Source organism: Barbus barbus (genome assembly GCF_936440315.1).
Source record: "Barbus barbus genome assembly, chromosome: 6".
NCBI lineage: Eukaryota > Metazoa > Chordata > Actinopteri > Cypriniformes > Cyprinidae > Barbus > Barbus barbus.
The window spans coordinates 27,615,944-27,635,056 of NC_136734.1; the positions used below are offsets into that span (position 1 = coordinate 27,615,944).

Consider the following 19,113-nt stretch of genomic DNA (forward strand, 5'->3'; position numbering starts at 1 on the left):
CTTACATGTGTATATTTTCGGGCGTTTCTCTCTTTCGGCCGAAAACCAAAAATGCCATTTTGGCTAAGAATTTTCAGTGGCCAAAAATTTGGTGCATCCCTAATAAAATCTTGGAACAAACATGTCTAAATTTGTTAAAACTGGTCTGTATCTGAAGATCAAAGAACATTCTAAAAGCCAGAATCACAATGAGATTAAAAGAAATCATAGTAACATGTTTACACCGAGTAATACTGCTCAATTAACTGTCATTTAATTCATAGATAATCGGTAGACTCATGCCTTGCATACAAAATCCCACTAACACTGAGCCAGTAGAGCCTCTCAGGTGTATTTAGATTTACCATCTTCTGCTCCATCACATCTGAGACCTGCCTAATCAGCACAATACTAGTTTATTTTCAGGAATATTCTCATGAAGACTTTTTTCAAGACTCTAAAGCAGGTGTCATCAAACTTGATCCTGGAGGGCCGGTGTCCTGCAGAGTTTAGCTCCAACTTGCCTTAACACACCTGCCTGGAAGTATACCTAGTAAGACCTTGATTAGCTGCTTCAGGTGTGTTTGATTAGGGTTGGAGCTAAACTCTGCAGGGACACCGGCCCTCCAGGACCGAACTTGGTGACCCCTGTTCTAAAGCATTTATTTCTGTTGAAAAACTGTGTGAAACTGGCCAAGCATGTTGGAGCAAACTTCTTTATTTTAAGGTGGACTACTGACAAACACAGCTCTTCCACTTCTGGCCTGGCTGTTTTCTGATCACTTCAGAGTATTGAATAATTATATAAATTTGCATATTAATAGACATGAAATACATGCAACCACTGCCAATAATATAAATTACAGCACTATGCCTTAAACCATACTGTTGCCTCGAAATTCATAATCCTTACTGATTTCACAAAAATGACAGCAATGATGAACATCTGTAATGTTCAATAATTAGTTTTAATATAGTTTTATTATGATTTGTAAAATAAAATTAATTTAATTAAATTATTAATTAAACATAAATAATTTTATTTAAAAATTATATCTAGAATTACATAGTTCCTTCCTAGAATCAAGTGTTACGAATAAAACATATGGTCGTCAGCACTAACATTTCATATTCATCTCAGGTTGTAAAGTCCCTTTTGAGCTCTCCTGCTCTTACTCACTTTCCTCTCTCAAACATGAACGTGTTCTAAAATAGTCACTGATCCTCATTTCATTTCACCTTTTCTTTTCATAAATCCAGTAATTATTCCTTCAAAAGCAAACAATTAAATGAATCCAGATTCTGCCATCATGTGCAATCAAACTGTTTACAGTTGTCTGAAGTTTATAATTCAAATTTAATGAAGAGTGAGGAGAATGGGGGGGGTTAATATTGAGCAAATATTACAGAAATCTTGACTTGGTCTCTTCATCAAAATTATCCTCGCTCACAGAGCGACTTGGTGTGTGCGATTCTGTGTATTTGTGACTTTTATCGGTAGCCTGATCTTTGCATAACACACTGTAAATAGGTCAGGTTAGAGTGACCTGCTCGTACTCGCCTACTCCACCCACAGAAAATTAATGCCAGCACAAATAAACCAATCTCTTAGCTGTTACAGAATAGGGACTCAGACAGCGTGACGTGATGTGAACGGGTTTTATTGACAGACTTGAGGTTAAGCAATGAAACAAGTAAGCGATGAATCACAGATTATTTGTTGTTCAGGCAGAATGGTAACTTGGATATCCTCTTCGAAACAGGGGACACAGAACAGGAGTAACCACACACCTCACCAACACAGGGGACCAGGAAGAGACAAGGGGGCTAACAGACTTGGGATCGCTGGAAGACACACTTGGGATGAAACACAGCAGGTAAGTAGACAAGACGGTAAGTATCGAGCATAGCGATATGATAGCTATAGTAGTCCTCTTCGTAGGAATGATTCACGTAGTGTGGTAGAAACGTTGTAAGGTTGTAACGAGACCAGACACTGGAGTGCTGTGAGGTGTGTGTTTTTAAGGCTTGGCTAATGAGTGAATTGATGACGTGCAGGTGTGCTCAATCAGTGGCTAGGTACCAGGTGTGTGAGTGCATTGTGACTGGTGGAGAGATGACAGATCCGTGACATTATCTCCCCCTCCTGGAAGGTTCAACCCGCACCATAATAATTACATCGGGAAGGGGCCTGGGCGCCCTGGAGGCCGGTGCAGGGCAGGAACACAGGGAAAGCCTGGCGGATCCGGGGACTCGGGAGTCCATGGCGGGACAGGAGACTCCAGCGGCCACGGCGGCCACAGGCTCGGGAAGCCATTGCGGGACTGGAGGCTCAGGAAACCATGGCGGGACTGGAAACTCGGGGAGCCATGGCGGCTCTGTGAGCTTGGACGGCCATGGCGGATCTGTGAGCTTGGAAGGCCATGGCGGATCTATTTTTTCCGGAGGACTAGAATGAGGAATCATAGTGGCCATCCCCCTGGCCACTACGGTTATCCAGAACAGGGATATATAGCCCCCCCCAAAAAAAAATATTGGGGAAGCTCCTCTCTGAAGGAGCGGGTTCCGGTGGGCGCTCAGGAGGCGTAATCAGTTGAGGATGCTCAGGAGGAGCGGGCACTAGAGGGCGCTCTGGCAGCACGGATACTCGTGGGCGCTCGGACTGCGCAGACTCTTGGGGGTGCTCGGGCAGCGCGGACTCTCGGGGGCGCTCTGGCAGCACGGACTCTCGGGGGCGCTCTGGCAGCACGGATTCTCGGGGGCGCTATGGAAGTGCGGATTTTCGGGGACATAGGAGAGCTGGACGGGACCAGCGGAGACACAGGAGAGCTGGACGGGACCAGCTGATTCATAGGAGAACGCTTACGAGGAGCAGGCACTGGAGGGCACTTGCAAGGCGCAGGAACTGGAGGGCACTTGCAAGGAGCAGGCACTGGAGGGCACTTGCGAGGCGCAGGCACTGGAGGGCACTTGGAAGGAGCTTCTATCGGCGTGCTTGCCTCACTTTCTGTCGGTGAGCTTGGGTTGGCCGCGAACGGCTGTGAGTTCGGGAGACGAGGGGAATGTGGGCTACCGCTGTCATTGGGGGCAATCTCGGGAGGAACTTCGACTCGGGATCGAAGACTCTCCAGACACCGGATAACCGTCTCCTTCCAATTCAGGTTGGAGGTGTCTGGGAGCTTCGAGCGTTGATGGTATGTGATCCCAAGACGGAACAGGGTCTTGAGGTATTGGTCTTCTAGGGCACTGGAGAGGGCGAGCAGCACGAATGCCCTTGCAAAATTCAGCGGGTCAGAATTTGAATGAGCCAGGGAAATAAATAGGGCTCAGTCATAGAGATATGATAGCTATAGTAGTCCTCTTTGTAGGAACAATTCACTTAGTGTGGTAGAAACGTTGTAAGGTTGTAACGAGACCGGACACTGGAGTGCTGTGAGGTGTGTGTTTTATAAGGCATGGCTAATGAGTGAACAGATGACGTGCAGGTGTGCTCAATCAGTGGATAGGTGGAACCAGGTGCGTGAGTGCATCATGACTGGTGGAGAGATGACAGATCTGTGACATTAGCCTTGAGCTAATCTGTACACACACACATGCACATTAGAGCCCTGCGCGGGACTGTTTTCTTCATCCCGCTCCCGCCCGCGCCCGCCGAATTTCTGACCATTACCGCCCGCTCCCGCAACGTGTGTGTTACACTCCCACCCGCTCCCACAATATGTATGTCCACTCCCGCCCGCACCCGCAAAACTCTGAGAATTTATTCCCGCACGATAATAGAGATGCATTGATTTTGTGTCTTCTCCCATCCCGCAGGAAAAAAAAACGTATTGTATTGCTATTATTAAAGAGATTCATGTTTGTTTCTTTTCCTGACCTGCATGTATTCTGACGCACTGGTAGGGAAGATGAATATAGCCTGGGCTATCGGGGACATCTAAAACGCTTAGGCTACCGCGCGTTTCTTTAGACTTCAAGTACTTTGATTTTGTTGACAATGACATCATGTCGCTAGGCTACCTCCCGATCCCGCAGTGTTTTTTTTAGCCGCCCATTCCCGCCCGCAGCAAAGTTCAAACCGCCCGCTCCCGCGAGATTTGCGTTGGGTCCCAATCCCAATGCAGCCCTCTAATGCACATATACACAAACATATAATGATTATAACTGAAGTACACACCCATCAAATATCTAATATCAAACCCCATTAAACAAAATAACAAAATACAACAGACCCACACACTCACAGATTCTGGTTTTGTTGGTATTGATTTGCAGTGGGTGAAGCAAACGTGTGTGTGTGTATTTGATTCGGAAAATTCATTACTTCCTTCAACAGCTGATGTCAAGCTGACTTCAGAGAAATGTCCTCTGATTACTTTCTTTAGAGCTTTCATAGTTCATACTAGGGTTGGGCGATGTCAGCCAAATTGGCATCAGGTGATGTCTACAGTGAATGAATGAATTAATGAAGCATTTATATAGCACTTTTACTGTGTATTGCTGTATACCCAAAGCACTTTACAATCATGAGGGGGTCTCTCCTCAACCACCACCAGTGTGCATCATCCACTTGGATGATGCAACAGCAGCCACATTACAATGGTGCCGGTGCACTCACCACACACTGGCAATAGGTGGAAAGGGAGTGATAGAGCCAGTTTAATGAATGGGGATTATTAGGAGACCATGATTGACAAGGGCCAGTGAAGAGAATTTGGCCAGGACACTAGGGTTACACCCCTACACTTTATGAAAAGTGTCATGGGATTTTTAGTGACCACAGAGTGCCAGGACCTCGGTTTAATATCTCATCCGAAAGATGGTGCTTTTTTTCAGTATAGTGTCCCTGTCACTATATGGGCCCCACTAATATCTCCTCCAGCAGAAACCTAGTTTTTCCAGGTTTCCAATCCAGGTACTAACCAGGCTCAGCCCTGCTTAGCTTCAGTGGGCAACCAGTCTTGGGCTGCAGGGTGATATGGCTGTGGCAATGAAACATCACGATGGACGATGACATCGGGGGTTGGGGATAGTTGTTTAGGGGTGTGCTCAAAGAGTGAATCACAGAAAACGAATAACACTTTCTATGCAGCCACTAAAGGGACATGGTCAACCACTTGCTGGAGGTAGCCTGTTACACTCCAGTACATAAAATTTAACAATGCCGGCTCGACATTGTGATGTCTGTCAGCCATCGGGCGATGAACGATGCCATCGTCTGTCAGCTCAACCCTAGTTCATGCACACAGACTCTGAAGCCTCGCTGGCCACTGAACTTGCTCCATCCTGAGCCAATGTGGAATGCTTTTCATAGTTTTGAAGCTTCTGAATAGACTTAGACATAAACGGGTTCACTGTAATTGTGCTTCAGTTGAAAGTGCTGAGAAGTCACAGAATGCCCAGAAGAATCTAAGACAAAGTGTGTTTACATGCAAAGAATGTAACATTTGCTGTACCTGCAATACTGTATAGCATCTTTATTTTGAGCTCTAATGCAAGGTAATACTCTTGAAAGAATAGGAAATACTCACTGCAGAATACACCCTCCACCAGTGGTGGGGTTTCACAAAACCATAGGGTATGGCTGCGGCGCCGGGGGGTGGGTGGGTGGGGGGGTGGGGGGGGTGTGTGGCTATGTGGCTTTATTAGACACTTGCACTAAACATTTTATGAAAATAAAGCTCAAATGGAGTTTTTTGAGCAGCAAATGACGGAGATATAAATGATGAAGCACTAAATGCACAGCATATTTAAAATGCAGTAACTTATAGCCTATACAAGAGTGCAAAAGCTAAGACTCTTCTCCACTCTTCAAACACACAAAAAAACATTAGCGTTTATAGACATAGTGTTTGAGTAAAGAAAACGCTGTACTTGTTCAAACATCAGTTATTTTTTTACCCTTGCATTGCGAACAAGCGTAGCTCTGTCTCCAGGCTGTGCACAGCGCTTCATTCTGAGTGGAGGCGGGGTGAAGTTTTTCGCTGACAGTTTGAGGATCCAATAGCGTTACAAAGTTTAGTGACAAGCTCTTTTGAATGCTTTTCATATAATGAAGACCAATAGCAGTGATTTAAAATAATAATGACGAAATATAATAGAGAGTTCGGATCATTTTCCACAGCACACCTGACATAGCTAGGGTATGGCGACTGCCATACTCTGCCATACGGAAACGCTGCCCCTGCCCTCCACCCTTACAATAGCAAAAAGCATGTCTTAAATAATAGAGCAGTAAGAAAATCACTACCACTAGCTTAGGAAACATTTAAATACTTGAATGGGGCCTAATGGTTAAGGATGTGGGCTACTAACTCCAAGGCTGCTGACTCAACAACAAGTAGGATTCACCCAGGAGAGTTACTAAGATCACAGTACGACTCCACAGGTCCTGTGTCTTTGAAGAACGCACTTACACTAGAGTGAATAACTAGCCTAATGTCAATTAAGGTATTGCAGCAAACAATTTGTAAAATTACCCATCTGAGAGAACATGCAAAACATAAGCTCTCTTAGTAGGGACAATTTAAAGTCAGTCAATCTATAATCTGAAAAGCTGAAATGTGAAAGTGTCTGAATTTTGATGACATGGTTACATGTTATATTTATTTGGCTTTGCTCTGCAGGTCATTAGAGGATAAATAAATCATTAAAAATAATGCAAACCACATTTTCTCTTTGCCTTGTTTATACATAATAATTTTGCTTAAAAATAGTATAACAAAGTACAGCATAGCATAAATGCATTTCTGTGTAATTAAATGCTAGTACTCAGTAATCTTTTTTAAAATGTAAATGTTGTCTTAAAAAACTCAAATAAATTAATACATAAATCGCATGAGCACACAGACACAAAGCAATGCAGAAACTGCTGTCAGGTGTTTACGTAACTTCATCCACCTTCTACATATAATCAACCAACAGGGCATTTTCTTAGCATTTTCTTAAAAAAAAAGAATCTAATAAGACAACCACAGGTTTGGTGTCTGATAATATCAGCCTCAGGCAGCACACCCACAGAGAGTTCATTGACAACCTGACACATCATGCACACAAAACTGGCAAGAGCTGAAACTGACAACTCCAAGATGACTGGCTGGCTTTTACGTAATTTTCGGGGTGGAGAACTGTTCATCAGTTTTCCAAAGAATGTTTACAGTTCCTCACGTTGCTACAGTATGACTATGGCACTGGATATGACAAAGTTTGCAACATTTAGAGCATTATACTGTTTTGAAAGAGAATAAGATGCCCTTAAACTAGGGGTGCTCCGATTGATCGGCTGATAATCGCTTTGTGAAGTTTGATCAGCGGTCTCGATATAGGCTGATCTAAAAAACTGATCAAGCTGACGATGGGTCTGTCATGAGAGGTTTGGCATGACATGCAGCGGCGCCATCTCAATCTCTGTCCAGTGCGGGTAAAATAATTGTAATACTGGTGTTACAATCTCTCAATCACTCCAATTAGAGATTGTGAGATCTGAAGGTGAGGTTTCAATTCATATTTCTTTTTTAAATAAAGTAATTTGAAAAAAAGTAATTTGAAACCTTTCTGTGAGACGTAATTTCACAAACAGTGTGAATGAATCACCGCGCTCTCTTTCCTCAAAATGCACAAATGGCTTCAAATCACCACATCGCGACTGCACTATAAGCGAGCTGCACAGTTTATACAGGATTTGTCACTTGCACAATCGAGGCAGTGTCGCATCGTCACTAAAGTTTATAATTTGCATTTCTTTTTCAAGTCTTGCCAGTGTTTAAAGCATTCAGCTCTTGCGCGCTCTCCTAGATTATGCACACTCGAAGTGCACACATATCACAGAACGCGGATTGCCGAGGTATACTTTGGGCTTAAAGCCACCTCACATACAGCTCATGAAATCTGGCTTGAGCTGTGTGTAAACTATTGTGCAACAATTACTCCATTGTAAAAACCAAAATGCACTGCATGATCAAAGGGTGAGATAATTATATATTTTAAAACAAAATGTGTAAAAAATGCCCCCCTCCACCGCTCAAATTAAAGTTTGTAAATAATATGATATCTTCACTAGCTTAACAGTTTAGTTATTTAGTCTAGGCTTGTTGTATGTGTAGCTACGCACTTGAATGCATTTGCCATGATTGAAACATATTTCATGGGAAGGTTCCGATTATAATCTGCACCACAGGCACAGAAGTGTCATTTTCAGAACTGTTCTTGTTTCTGCCAATCTTGATTAAGAGTTTAGGCTCACAGAGTTTCTCAGTTTCAAAAAGTTTCACTCAACTAATTTCTACTCCTTTTAAAGGATTAGTTCGAACTAATCCTTTAAGGATAAGAAATCATACTTTCCTCTTGACAAAATACTATCCTTTTGCTGTGGAATTCAAATGAATTTAGGAAATTTTTTTTTTTTTGCTACATTTTGTTGTGAATGTAAGGTTCTTTTCATTGGTCAGCAATCTTTTTGAACAGGCAGATCCAAAGATCACTTCGTTTGAATTTCCCCAATCCTTGATTTATTTATTTATTTTAAATCAGTACTGTCTTATTGAGAACAATGGGAAACTATGGTTTTATAATCTTTCCCAAAGGAAGGATGAGCTTCACATTTTCAATGTGCTGCTTAGCTGGTTAACATTAAATTTATGTATCTCATAGACTTGCAGAAACCTGTTCAAATCGAGGAGGACAATATGTGCCACACTTAAATCAGTGTTTGAACGAAAGGTTAGCAGAAACCATAGGCCACTAAATTGGACATAACTCCAATATTTGATTTCTTTCTTTTGTTCAAATGAAGTAAAGATTTAACATCTCAACACTGAAATAGAGCAGTTTTACGAAGCTATTGCAATCCATCAACAATGTTATTTATTATGTATGTGAAATGTATTTATTCATGTCTCAACTTTAAATATAAATATGTCTCAAACTTTGAGTCTCATATAAGCCGACCAGAAGACAAAGCAGCTAATATAGTATTTGGTTTGACCTCCTGAGCCGAACAGTCAACATTTTACAAATATTCGATTTTTTTTGACCATTTGTTTAAAAAGATAAAGGAATAACATTCATCACATTTAAATCAGTTTTTAAGGAGCAATTTTAAAACCCTATTTTGTTGTACCTTATTCATAGAAAGTGGCATGCAACTAGTCTATGATCAGCAAATCGGTCTGACCTAATGTACAAGGTACAAGGTAGCCTAGGTCAAACCGTTACGAATATAAATAGTAATGTTGGTAACTGGCTTTAAACATAAAGCTAGATGTGATTTGAAAAGGTTAATTATTTTACTGATTTTAATGAAGAAGTGGTAAAAGAGGAGAAAACACCATGGGACAGAGACATGTCAAAAAAGAGTGGCAGATGGCTTAGAAATCCGGAAAAAAAAATCCAGACCAAGAAGGAAAGGTGATATAGTGGCAGGCATTGCCTGTGTAAATCAACAAGTCAAGTCACTATTATTTGTATAGCACTTTTAACAATGCAAATTGTGTCAAAGCAGCTTTACATCAGCTTGATATAAAGCTGGGTGGCTTTATATCAACTTTACAGTATTTAGACGGGGAAATAGTGTGTCAAAATAGTGTCATTCTCCTCTGGCCAGACAAAATCAGCAGTTTAAATCTAGGCCAAAGCAGAGTCAGTTCCTGTGGTCTACAACACTGAACACCAACATCACTTTTGTGCACTGACAGCAAGATCCTTCTAGAATGTCTTTCAAAGAAGTATCTAGATCAAGCTTAAGAAAGGGTGTGACTCTTTATGACAACTTGTTCCATCCAGGTGTGACGTTGAACATGTCCCTTATTATGTTTGATAAAGATGAACATGGACATTTAGATGCTAGATTGTTGCTTTCAGGCTGGAAGTCTAAAATGTGTAGTATCTCTACATGTTTTCATGAACATGTTTTGCAGGTTAACTATAGATATGCAATGAGTCTGAACATTTCATTATCAAACCTCTTTTTCCGTGTTTCTAAGCCATCTTCCACTCTCTCTTGCTGCATCTCTCTCCCATGGTGTTTTACCCTCTTTTCCCCTCCTTTTCTCTCGTATGCCCAATGACTTTCATTATGTATTAAATTTTCACCCGGACCCCTGACGATCTTACAGAGGAGCAAAGGACCGTGTGACACTGTGTATGCATGTGTGTGTGTGAGTCAGTGAGTGTAAGAGGTGTTGAGATGTTGTTAATATGGCCTCCAGCTGCCAGAGAGGGTCTAGAGGGGCAAAAGTGTCATAATTCTATAATGTGCTGAAAACACTCTTTCTCCTCTCTTTTCTCTATTCAAAGAGATACAGCACTCCTAATCCTCCGCATCCTGTCATTTTTTTCTTTTAGTTCCTCTGGAAATACCACACATCTCTTACATTTTCTGCCAAACTTTATAGTCTCTCACACACTCTATCTCAGTTCTATGTCTGATTCCTGTAATTTAGACGCTGATGGAAGTTGTTACAGATTTGACTGATTATAGAATAATACATGCTCTCGTTCCATCTCCTGTTCAGCATGTGCTCAATAATAACTTCAGATGGGTGCGTTCATAGTCAGTGTCCAATTGAAATTGGATCTCTAATCCTCATTTAGATCCCTCACTGTGCTGCCACCTCCTCAGCAATCAAAGAAAACAACCTCAGTGCACCGTAATGCTGCCCTATACCAGCCGCCAAAGAAATACAATAATTGCAGGTCATTGTCACCAAGTCAAGAAGTGTGCCTGCCTGCTCAGGAACTTGCTACTTTATTAACTGAAAGCCATGCATTACTCCAAAACACAGCACACCTCAGGAATAATTTTTCTTCTCGGATTATTATTCCAATTTTAACACAATTGCATCTAGTATGAACAAGCCTGTAGTGAAACTGGTTTCCAACAAAAATGCCAGTGGATGTTCTAGATCAATAATAGCAATTATACATAATTTATCAAGGTCAAGGTGCTGCTGTCTAATAGTTGCATGGATAAAAACAGAAAAGTTTTTTTCTGAAACCCTCAACTTCATTTTGACCTCTGTACTTTCCTGACTACATGGAATTTCTTTAATGAGTCATTTGTCTGTTATTGCATAGTCCTGCAACACAATTACCTGTTTGGCAAAGAACTGCATTTTGCACAGCTTATAGAGTTATAAAATACTGTATATAACTAAAAATAAAAACCCTCTAAATATATTGGTAAAAATAAGAAATCTTTCTTGACCACCAAATCATTAATCAACATGAAGAAGAAAAATTTTGAATGGTAGTGTGAACATATGCACATAGTTGTGGTCACACATTTACATACACCTTGCAGAATCTGCAAAATGTTAATCAATTTCACAAAATAAGAGGAATCATAAAAATAGCATGCTGTTTTCCATGTAGTGTGACTAAACTATTTCATATAATGTAGTTCAAAAGACAAATAATATATGAATTTAAAATACCACCTACTTAAAAGTTTATGGCCTGGTTTCACAGAGAGGGCTTAGACTAAGCTAGGATTCGGCCATAGTTCAAATAGGACATTTAAGTAATTTTTATAAACATGACTTAGGGAAAAATAAACATTACTGGTGTGCATCTTGAGACAAAACAATGGCACTGACATATTTTAACATCAATCAGTGCAAATTTCTTTTAGCTGAAACAGCTCAGACTTATTATTTTAGGCTGGCACTCGGCTTAAGCCTTGTCTGTGAAGCCAGGGATACATGTATTTGATTCTTAATACTGTGCGTTGTCACCTGAATGATCAACAACTGTTTTATTTTTTGGGATATTTGTTCATGTATCTCTTTTAAACTGCCCACTGTTCTTCAGAAAAGTCCTCCGGGTACTGCACATTTTTTGCTTTCCTAAAATCTTCTGCACATTTTCGGGTGTATAATTTTAAGATCCATATTTTCACACTTTTATTTATACATCACATTCATTTAGTACTGCTCTTTGGGAAGCTTCATAAGACATAATCCCCAGAAGACTAAATAAGTACAGTTTACATCGATCATCCAATGTTTTGCCTTCTTTAGTATCAATTAATTTGTAAGAATAAGTATGCTGTAAATTAGTGATAAAAGCAGCATGCAATAAACTATGCTTCGATTACTTCTGATCCATTATCTATTGCTATGCTAATTTATTCAATTAGTGAAAGCCCTTTGGAGAGACAAAAGAAGGAGAGAGAGAGGGGAAGACCTTAAGAAAGGGAGACTTCTTAATGTAGACCAGAGAGATAAACCCTTAATTATTCATCAATAATTCATCAGTGAATGTCCTAGAGGAAGAGAGAGATCACGGAGAAATGCAAAGCTGATTGCATTACTTCAGTAAAGAAATTCCCCACATATGATCTGAAGACACCCCCTACATGCATTCTCTATATCTCACTCTCAAAGTAGTCTTTAAAATGGCTCAGCTGCCATAGAGCTGTATTACAATGACAACTCAATTTATCTAAATATTCAAAAATCAACAATCGCCGATTTCCATATCCTTGTAAACCATTGGTCTCAAACGCAATTCCTGGGGCCTGTACCATGAAGTTGACTAGCCAGGTAAGTTTCAGTTCAGTTTGCACCAATCCTGGGATTTAGGTACCATGAAAGTGGCTTGGCTTTTAGCTGCGTTCATTGCCATAGTAATTTACACTCCACAGCTAATCTGCTCCAGGGGAAGGTTATGTTCTGACTCTAAATTAGAGATCTCAAACTGAAATTGGACCAATCAGATGTGAGCAAAGTGACACGTCTGATACAAAAAAAAGTCACTCCCCAGTGTTTATCTTGCTCCAAATTAAAGGTCACTAGTACAAAAAAAATTGCCTGGCCAAAACCAAAAATGTAATTATTTTATATGATTTATATAATTATATTATTTATATTAATAATAATTAATTAATTATTATTAATATTATTATTAATCCATTACAAACAAACAATTTTAGTTTGATAGTTAATATAAATCATTTATTTTAAATGAATGTTAATATATACAGATCATATATAATATAAATAAGCTGTAGAATCAATAGATAATGCTTTAAAATTGACTACGTAACCTTACATGTTTGAGTCTCTATCGCTGTACATTTCCAACTATATAAACTATCTTAAGTTTTACTTGTGACTGCACTGATAAAGCAAGATAATTTCTTTTATTTGTCCTCTTTCATGAACAAGTACATTTTTCACTGTAAATGCATTTAAATTAATCATATTCTTCAATCTCTTAACCTTTAGCAAAACCTTTAACCAAGGCTTGTGATTGGATGTTCGCCAGTGATGTCACACATTCATACGCACGTGCTCTACAAACTCAGGATCAAAGCCTGAGTTGACAAAGAAAGTTGATGATCAGCATTATGGTACCAACAAAGATGGATTGGAGTGGTTTGGTTTTGTCAACTCGAAACTAATCCTGTAACTCTGAATTTGTTCATCTCCCATCATGGTACAGACCCCTGGAGGGCCACAGCTCTGCACAGTTTAGCTCCAACCCTAATCAAACACACCTGATCCAGCTAATCAATGTCTTCAGGATTGTTAGAAACTTCCAAATAAGTGTGAATTGGAGCTGGTTGGGACTAAACTCTGCAGAGCTGTGGCCCTCCAGAAATTGAGTTTGAGAACACTGTTGTAAACATTGGTTTTGGTGAGTTACTCTTCAGTTAGCTGGCAACTTTATTAGGGACGTCAATGTAATACATGGTTTAAGCGGAAGTCTAAGAATGATTGCCTGACTCATAGTGATGGAAACCACATGAGCGATTTAAATCAAAGAAATACAATCCATGTCCAAATGAATCTTTTGCAACCTTCTGACATTTGCCTGGAACTGCATGAGGTAGGTTATTTCTCATATTAAAGGAATAGTTCACCCAAAAATTTAAATTCTGAATTAATTTCTTTCTTCTGCTGAACTCAGAAGATATTTTGAAGAACAATTTCTGGTCCCCACTGACTTCAATGGCATTTTTTCTTCCCAAAAGTCAATTAGGACCAGTAACTGATTTGTTACCGACATTATTCAAAAATATCATCTTTTATGTTCTACAGAAACTCATAAAATAAATCCATAGAGGTTTGGAACAACTTGAGGGTGGGTAAATGATGACAGAATTTTCATTTTTGGGTGAACTATTCCCGTGAGGTGCCAAAATAGAAATATAATACAGTAATTTGCACTGTCTGTCAATAACATGCAAGGGAAAAACTGCTTAATAACTCTCCTGTAATAGGGAGCCACAGTGAATACTTTTACAGTTGATCAATACCAAAAGCTTTGTGTAAATTATCTTTGAAATTTCCTTTCTGTTTAAGTCATAACATCAATTTATGTCATTTAAGCCATCTGTCATATCACATAAAATAAATCTTTACATATTAGCAAATGACCCCTCCTTGAACTGCCACCTTAACGTGGTGGAGGGGTTTGAGTACCCGAATGAACCTAGGAGCTATGTTGTCCGGGGCTATATGCCCCTGGTAGGGTCTCCCAAGGCAAACAGGTCCTAGGCGACGGGTCAGACTAAGAGTGGTTCAAAAACCCCCTTATGAAAAAAAATAAACAGAGGACAGTGACGTCGCCCGGTATGGCGCAGCCGGGGCCCCACCCTGGAGCCAGGCCCGGGGTTGGGGCTCGTATGCGAGCGCCTGGTGGCCGGGCCTCCCCCCATGGGGTCCGGCCGGGCTCAGCCCGAAGGAGCGACGTGGGGCCGCCTTCCCGTGGGCTCACCACCTGCAGGAGGGACCGTAAGGGGCCGGTGCTAAGAGGATCGGACGGCAGTCGAAGGCGGGGGCCTCGACAACCCGATCCCTGGACACAGAAGCTAGCTCTAGGGACGTGGAGGATGCCTCCTGGACGTCTTCCCGGGAAGGTGTTCCGGGCGCGTCCCACTGGGAGGAGACCCCGGGGAAGACCTAGGACACGCTGGAGAGACTATGTCTCCCGGCTGGCCTGGGAACGCCTCGGTGTCCCCCCGGAAGAGCTGGAGGAAGTGTCTAGGGAGAGGGAAGTCTGGGCATCTCTGCTTAGACTGCTGCCCCCGCGACCCGGCCCCGGATAAGCGGAAGAAGATGGATGGATGGATGGATATTAGCAAATGACAAGGACCAGTTGAATTTGTTTCAATAACTTAAAGGAACAACCTAAGGTTAGATAGCTTGCTCCTTGCAGTGTTTGAGCCAGCAAACAATGTCATTTTTGAAATGTAAGTCCATCTTCTCTGCTCAGGTTATTTGAGGTCATTTTGTGAACAAATTATTCTTTTGAGTCAGTTCTTTTCCATGATTGATCTGAGTGACTGTGAGGTTCACAAATCAAATTGAATGATTCGTTCACAAATTTGACTGATTCGGTTCACTGGATGATTCACAGCAGTTCTCTACCCACTGGAGGGGGAAGAATAGTGATTTAAATTTTTGGCCTGTTCCTCACACAAAGCACACAGAAAATATAGTATGCCTTCCAAAAACCTGGACAAAAGTGCAATACTTTTTCTTCAGTGGTCATAATGAAATGTAAAAGACATGAGCAAGGACTCTTAAAACTTTCTTCTTGTTCCACAGAAGAAAAAGAAAATTATAAAGACTCAGACCCAAAGTTATTTTAGTATCATTGATATACTACTAGAGTTAATATATATAGTGTTTTTGTGATTTGTCATTTTTATTAGTTTTTGCTATTTTAAATGTCTCATTTATATTTTTAGTTATTTTAGTACATCAAGTTAAACTGAATGAAAACTTGTTAATTGGTAACTATCTGAAATAAGTTTAATTTGTTCATATTTAAATTATTTAAATATATATAAAAAAAAATTTAAAGGATTTAAAAAAATCAGATTTTAGTCACCTATTATAACCCTGTTTGGAATGACGTGAGAGTATGTAAATGATGGCATTTTTGGGTGAACTATTAGCCACTATATAGCGCATCCGAGTAAAACACATATGGGAGCACACAATTTACCTCCCAGAGTCATCCCAGCCTCAAAACACTTCTTCAGACGGCAGGATGGGCAGTTCTTCCTCCTCAGTTTATCTATGGTGCAGTCATTCCTGCTAGCACAGAGATACTTCTGCTTCCCTAGAAAAAGAAAGATGTTTTTCAGAAGTTTTATTTTTTCAGTCAGTTGGCAGCCAAAGTAAAGCTCTAAAAAGGACAGAGCTGGATGTATCGGATTAACACCAAGATAAAACATAGATCAGAATAATAATAAAGAACACACACACACACACACAGTATGCTCCAATTAGAGGGTGCTGTTAACGTGACAGGCCAGACGCTGCCCTCACTCTGGGCACCTGGGGACAGCCAAATGAAAACTGCAGAGTAAGATTTGAAAAGAGGTTCCACTGTGTTTTTCAGTGTGTCTTAATCAGGAATACAGAGCCACTGCTGCAGCCAGGTCTGACATAAAATTACAATGAGATGTCACAGACATCCACTGCCAGACCTACATACAATTATAACAAGATCTGAGAATAAAACAGAAGTAAAACCTAATCAACAGTAAATCATGCACAAAAGCATCCATGCATTTCACCTCACCACAAGAATCAAAAATGTAACATGGATTAATTTACAAAAATACTGGGTAACACACCATGACCAGTGTTGGGGGTGATGCATTACAAGTAACACAAGTTACTTAATCAGATTACCTTTTTTTTCCAAGTAACTAGTTATGCTAGTTACTTTGATTTCCCATTTATTGACTGACAAGTGTCATGTCCCCATGTTGGGAGAAATCAGAAGTACAGAGGTGCTGTGTGCATTTTGTGAACATAATGTTACTGTAGTTCTACACTAAATGTGACGACGGTCCCGGATATTTGAATTCTGAACTGCCGCAATACGTACCTGAAGCAACAGAATAAAAACACAGCAATACATACCTAGTAACAATACATACCTAGTAACACCTAGTAACTGTAATCAGATCTTGCAGGTAATCTTTTTACAAAGCTGAGGAGTGTCATTTTTAAATGTTTCGTCAGTGTCCAGAAAATCTACAGTTTTTGAAAAGAGTGACTTTTTTTTAGAAATTGGTGATGCTAAATTGTGCAAAAAAAATTGTCACCTTTAAACGAATTCAGAAAGACATATCTAATCTGTCTACAGTTATTCATAAACAACAATAAGGAGGCCAGAATAAGACTGCACCTCTAAGTATATTGTTCCAGGTATCTCTCTGTCTCCATTAACAACTGTTGAAACAGTTTAATAGTGTGTTATTTCTGTATTTGATTAAACTGAAGTTCATTGTTGGCTGTGGGGCAAGACCTATTAACTCCTCTTAACTTTGATCAATTGTTTTGTTCCGCAATCTGTGGGTGTTCAAAGCAAAAAGGGCACGACTTTATCAGAAGTGTGTATTATTTTTTTCAATTTGAACATTTATTTGCAGTATGAACATGGGTTTACTTTGCACACTTACACATATCCTAAAATGATCACTTATATAAATTTTTATACATTTACAACATATATATAGTGCATATATTTGTATATAGTGTGTATATTCAGTCTACCCTCACCTTATAATTTGTCATCATTTACTGATCCTCATGTTATTACAAACCTAACATTCAATACCATTCAAAAGTTTGGGGTCAGTAGGATTTTTTGATGCTTTTGAAAGACTCACTTATACTGAATTTATTTGATCAAAAGTACAGTAATGACTTCTAATGAAAAAAAGCACAATCCACACTTGCTTGTATGCTTCTTAATGATTTTTGGATTTTTTTTTTTTATCTTGCAAAAAGCACAAATGGATCACCAAACGTTTTGGCACTAGGCCTTCCTCAATGAATTACTCAATAATACTTTTACAAAGAGTTAATTTGAAAAGAATTGGGACTAAGGACCATCAGGTGGGAACTCTCATTACAGGTGCATCCAATCACAAGCATTAGCAATTTCCAAGCCAGCATCCTGCTTTTTTCATTTGAAGTGATTACGCTAAGCGTTGGTTGAGCGCAGTGATTTCACTTTTTTTTTTAATCAAAAATGCATTAAAAACAGTAATATTTTGATAAAATACACCTTTATATTTTAAACGTTTTAAAATTTCCTCTGATTGCAAAGCGGAATTTTCAGCAGCCATTACTTCAGTCTTCAGTGTCATATGATCCTACAGAAATCATTTTAACATGCTGAATTGGTGATCAAGAACAGTTCTTATTATCATCTATTATCCATACATTTAATGCATCCTTGGTGAAAAAAAATATTTTCTTTTTTTTTTTTTTTACCTTTTAAATGATAGAGGATTTTTTCTAAGGAACACAAACCTACAAACCACAAAACATTGGAAATGACCATAACTGTCCCTGGCCTGGTCCCCACCCACATTCATCATAGGGAACAGAGTATCTTGCACATTCTGTTTACTAACTCCATGCAAGAAAAAAAGTAAAACAAGTTTGGAACGATAATGAAAAAATGAATAAGAGACATGAATAATGCTGAAATCTATGCTTGAGTCACTTTAAGCTAAGCGTTTGGGTCTCACTAGCTGCATTTCCACTGTCGGGCCAAAAGCGAGCATGCTAGTGTGTGCAAGGTCCAGTCGCATTTCCACTGTCACTTCCAGGGGTTGATCGTACCTCGTCGGGGCTTTCTCTGGGCCAACGGTCAGGGTTTTTTAGCCCGCCAAAAACCTGCGGGCCCGTGGGACAGCTTGGGCTCAAGGAGTGGTTATGAACAAAGGCGGAGTTTCTATGCATCCGAAGAGCATCAGCACCGCAGTTTATTTCATATACCCTAGTTAACAGCTATTACACCAGCATTAAAGATTTTAAAAATAATTCTAGCTCAAAACTCACTTTTAAAATATTTAAGGGTATTTAAAATAACTTCTGTTTGAGATCCAATGTGGATTATGATCACCATACAAAGCAGAAATATTTATAAGCAACACAAAAGACTATGCACGCAAGCCATTACCATAGTAAACATGGTAACTACGACAAATCACATAGGCTATCACAATCGTGTATTTATTTAGTAACATATATTTTATCTGTCAGTAAGTTTCGTATGTAATTAAATGTATCATAATCATTGTTTTTGTTCAGTTTTTTGATGGAAAAATTATAGAAATTATCATTCTTTCTAAATGTGTTGTATACTGTGACT

At 39.8% G+C, this 19,113-nt stretch overlaps 1 protein-coding gene across 1 annotated transcript in view; it reads right to left on the reverse strand.

Annotated features, from left to right (window-relative positions):
- The window catches only part of LOC306871479 (androgen receptor-like), a 123,882-nt gene that overhangs the window by 43,200 nt on the left and 61,569 nt on the right, over nucleotides 1-19,113 (reverse strand). The window contains exon 3 of the mRNA XM_079419443.1: nucleotides 15,937-16,053. Coding sequence (XP_079275569.1) covers nucleotides 15,937-16,053 — 117 coding nt within the window. The remainder of the gene's footprint in view (nucleotides 1-15,936; nucleotides 16,054-19,113) is intronic.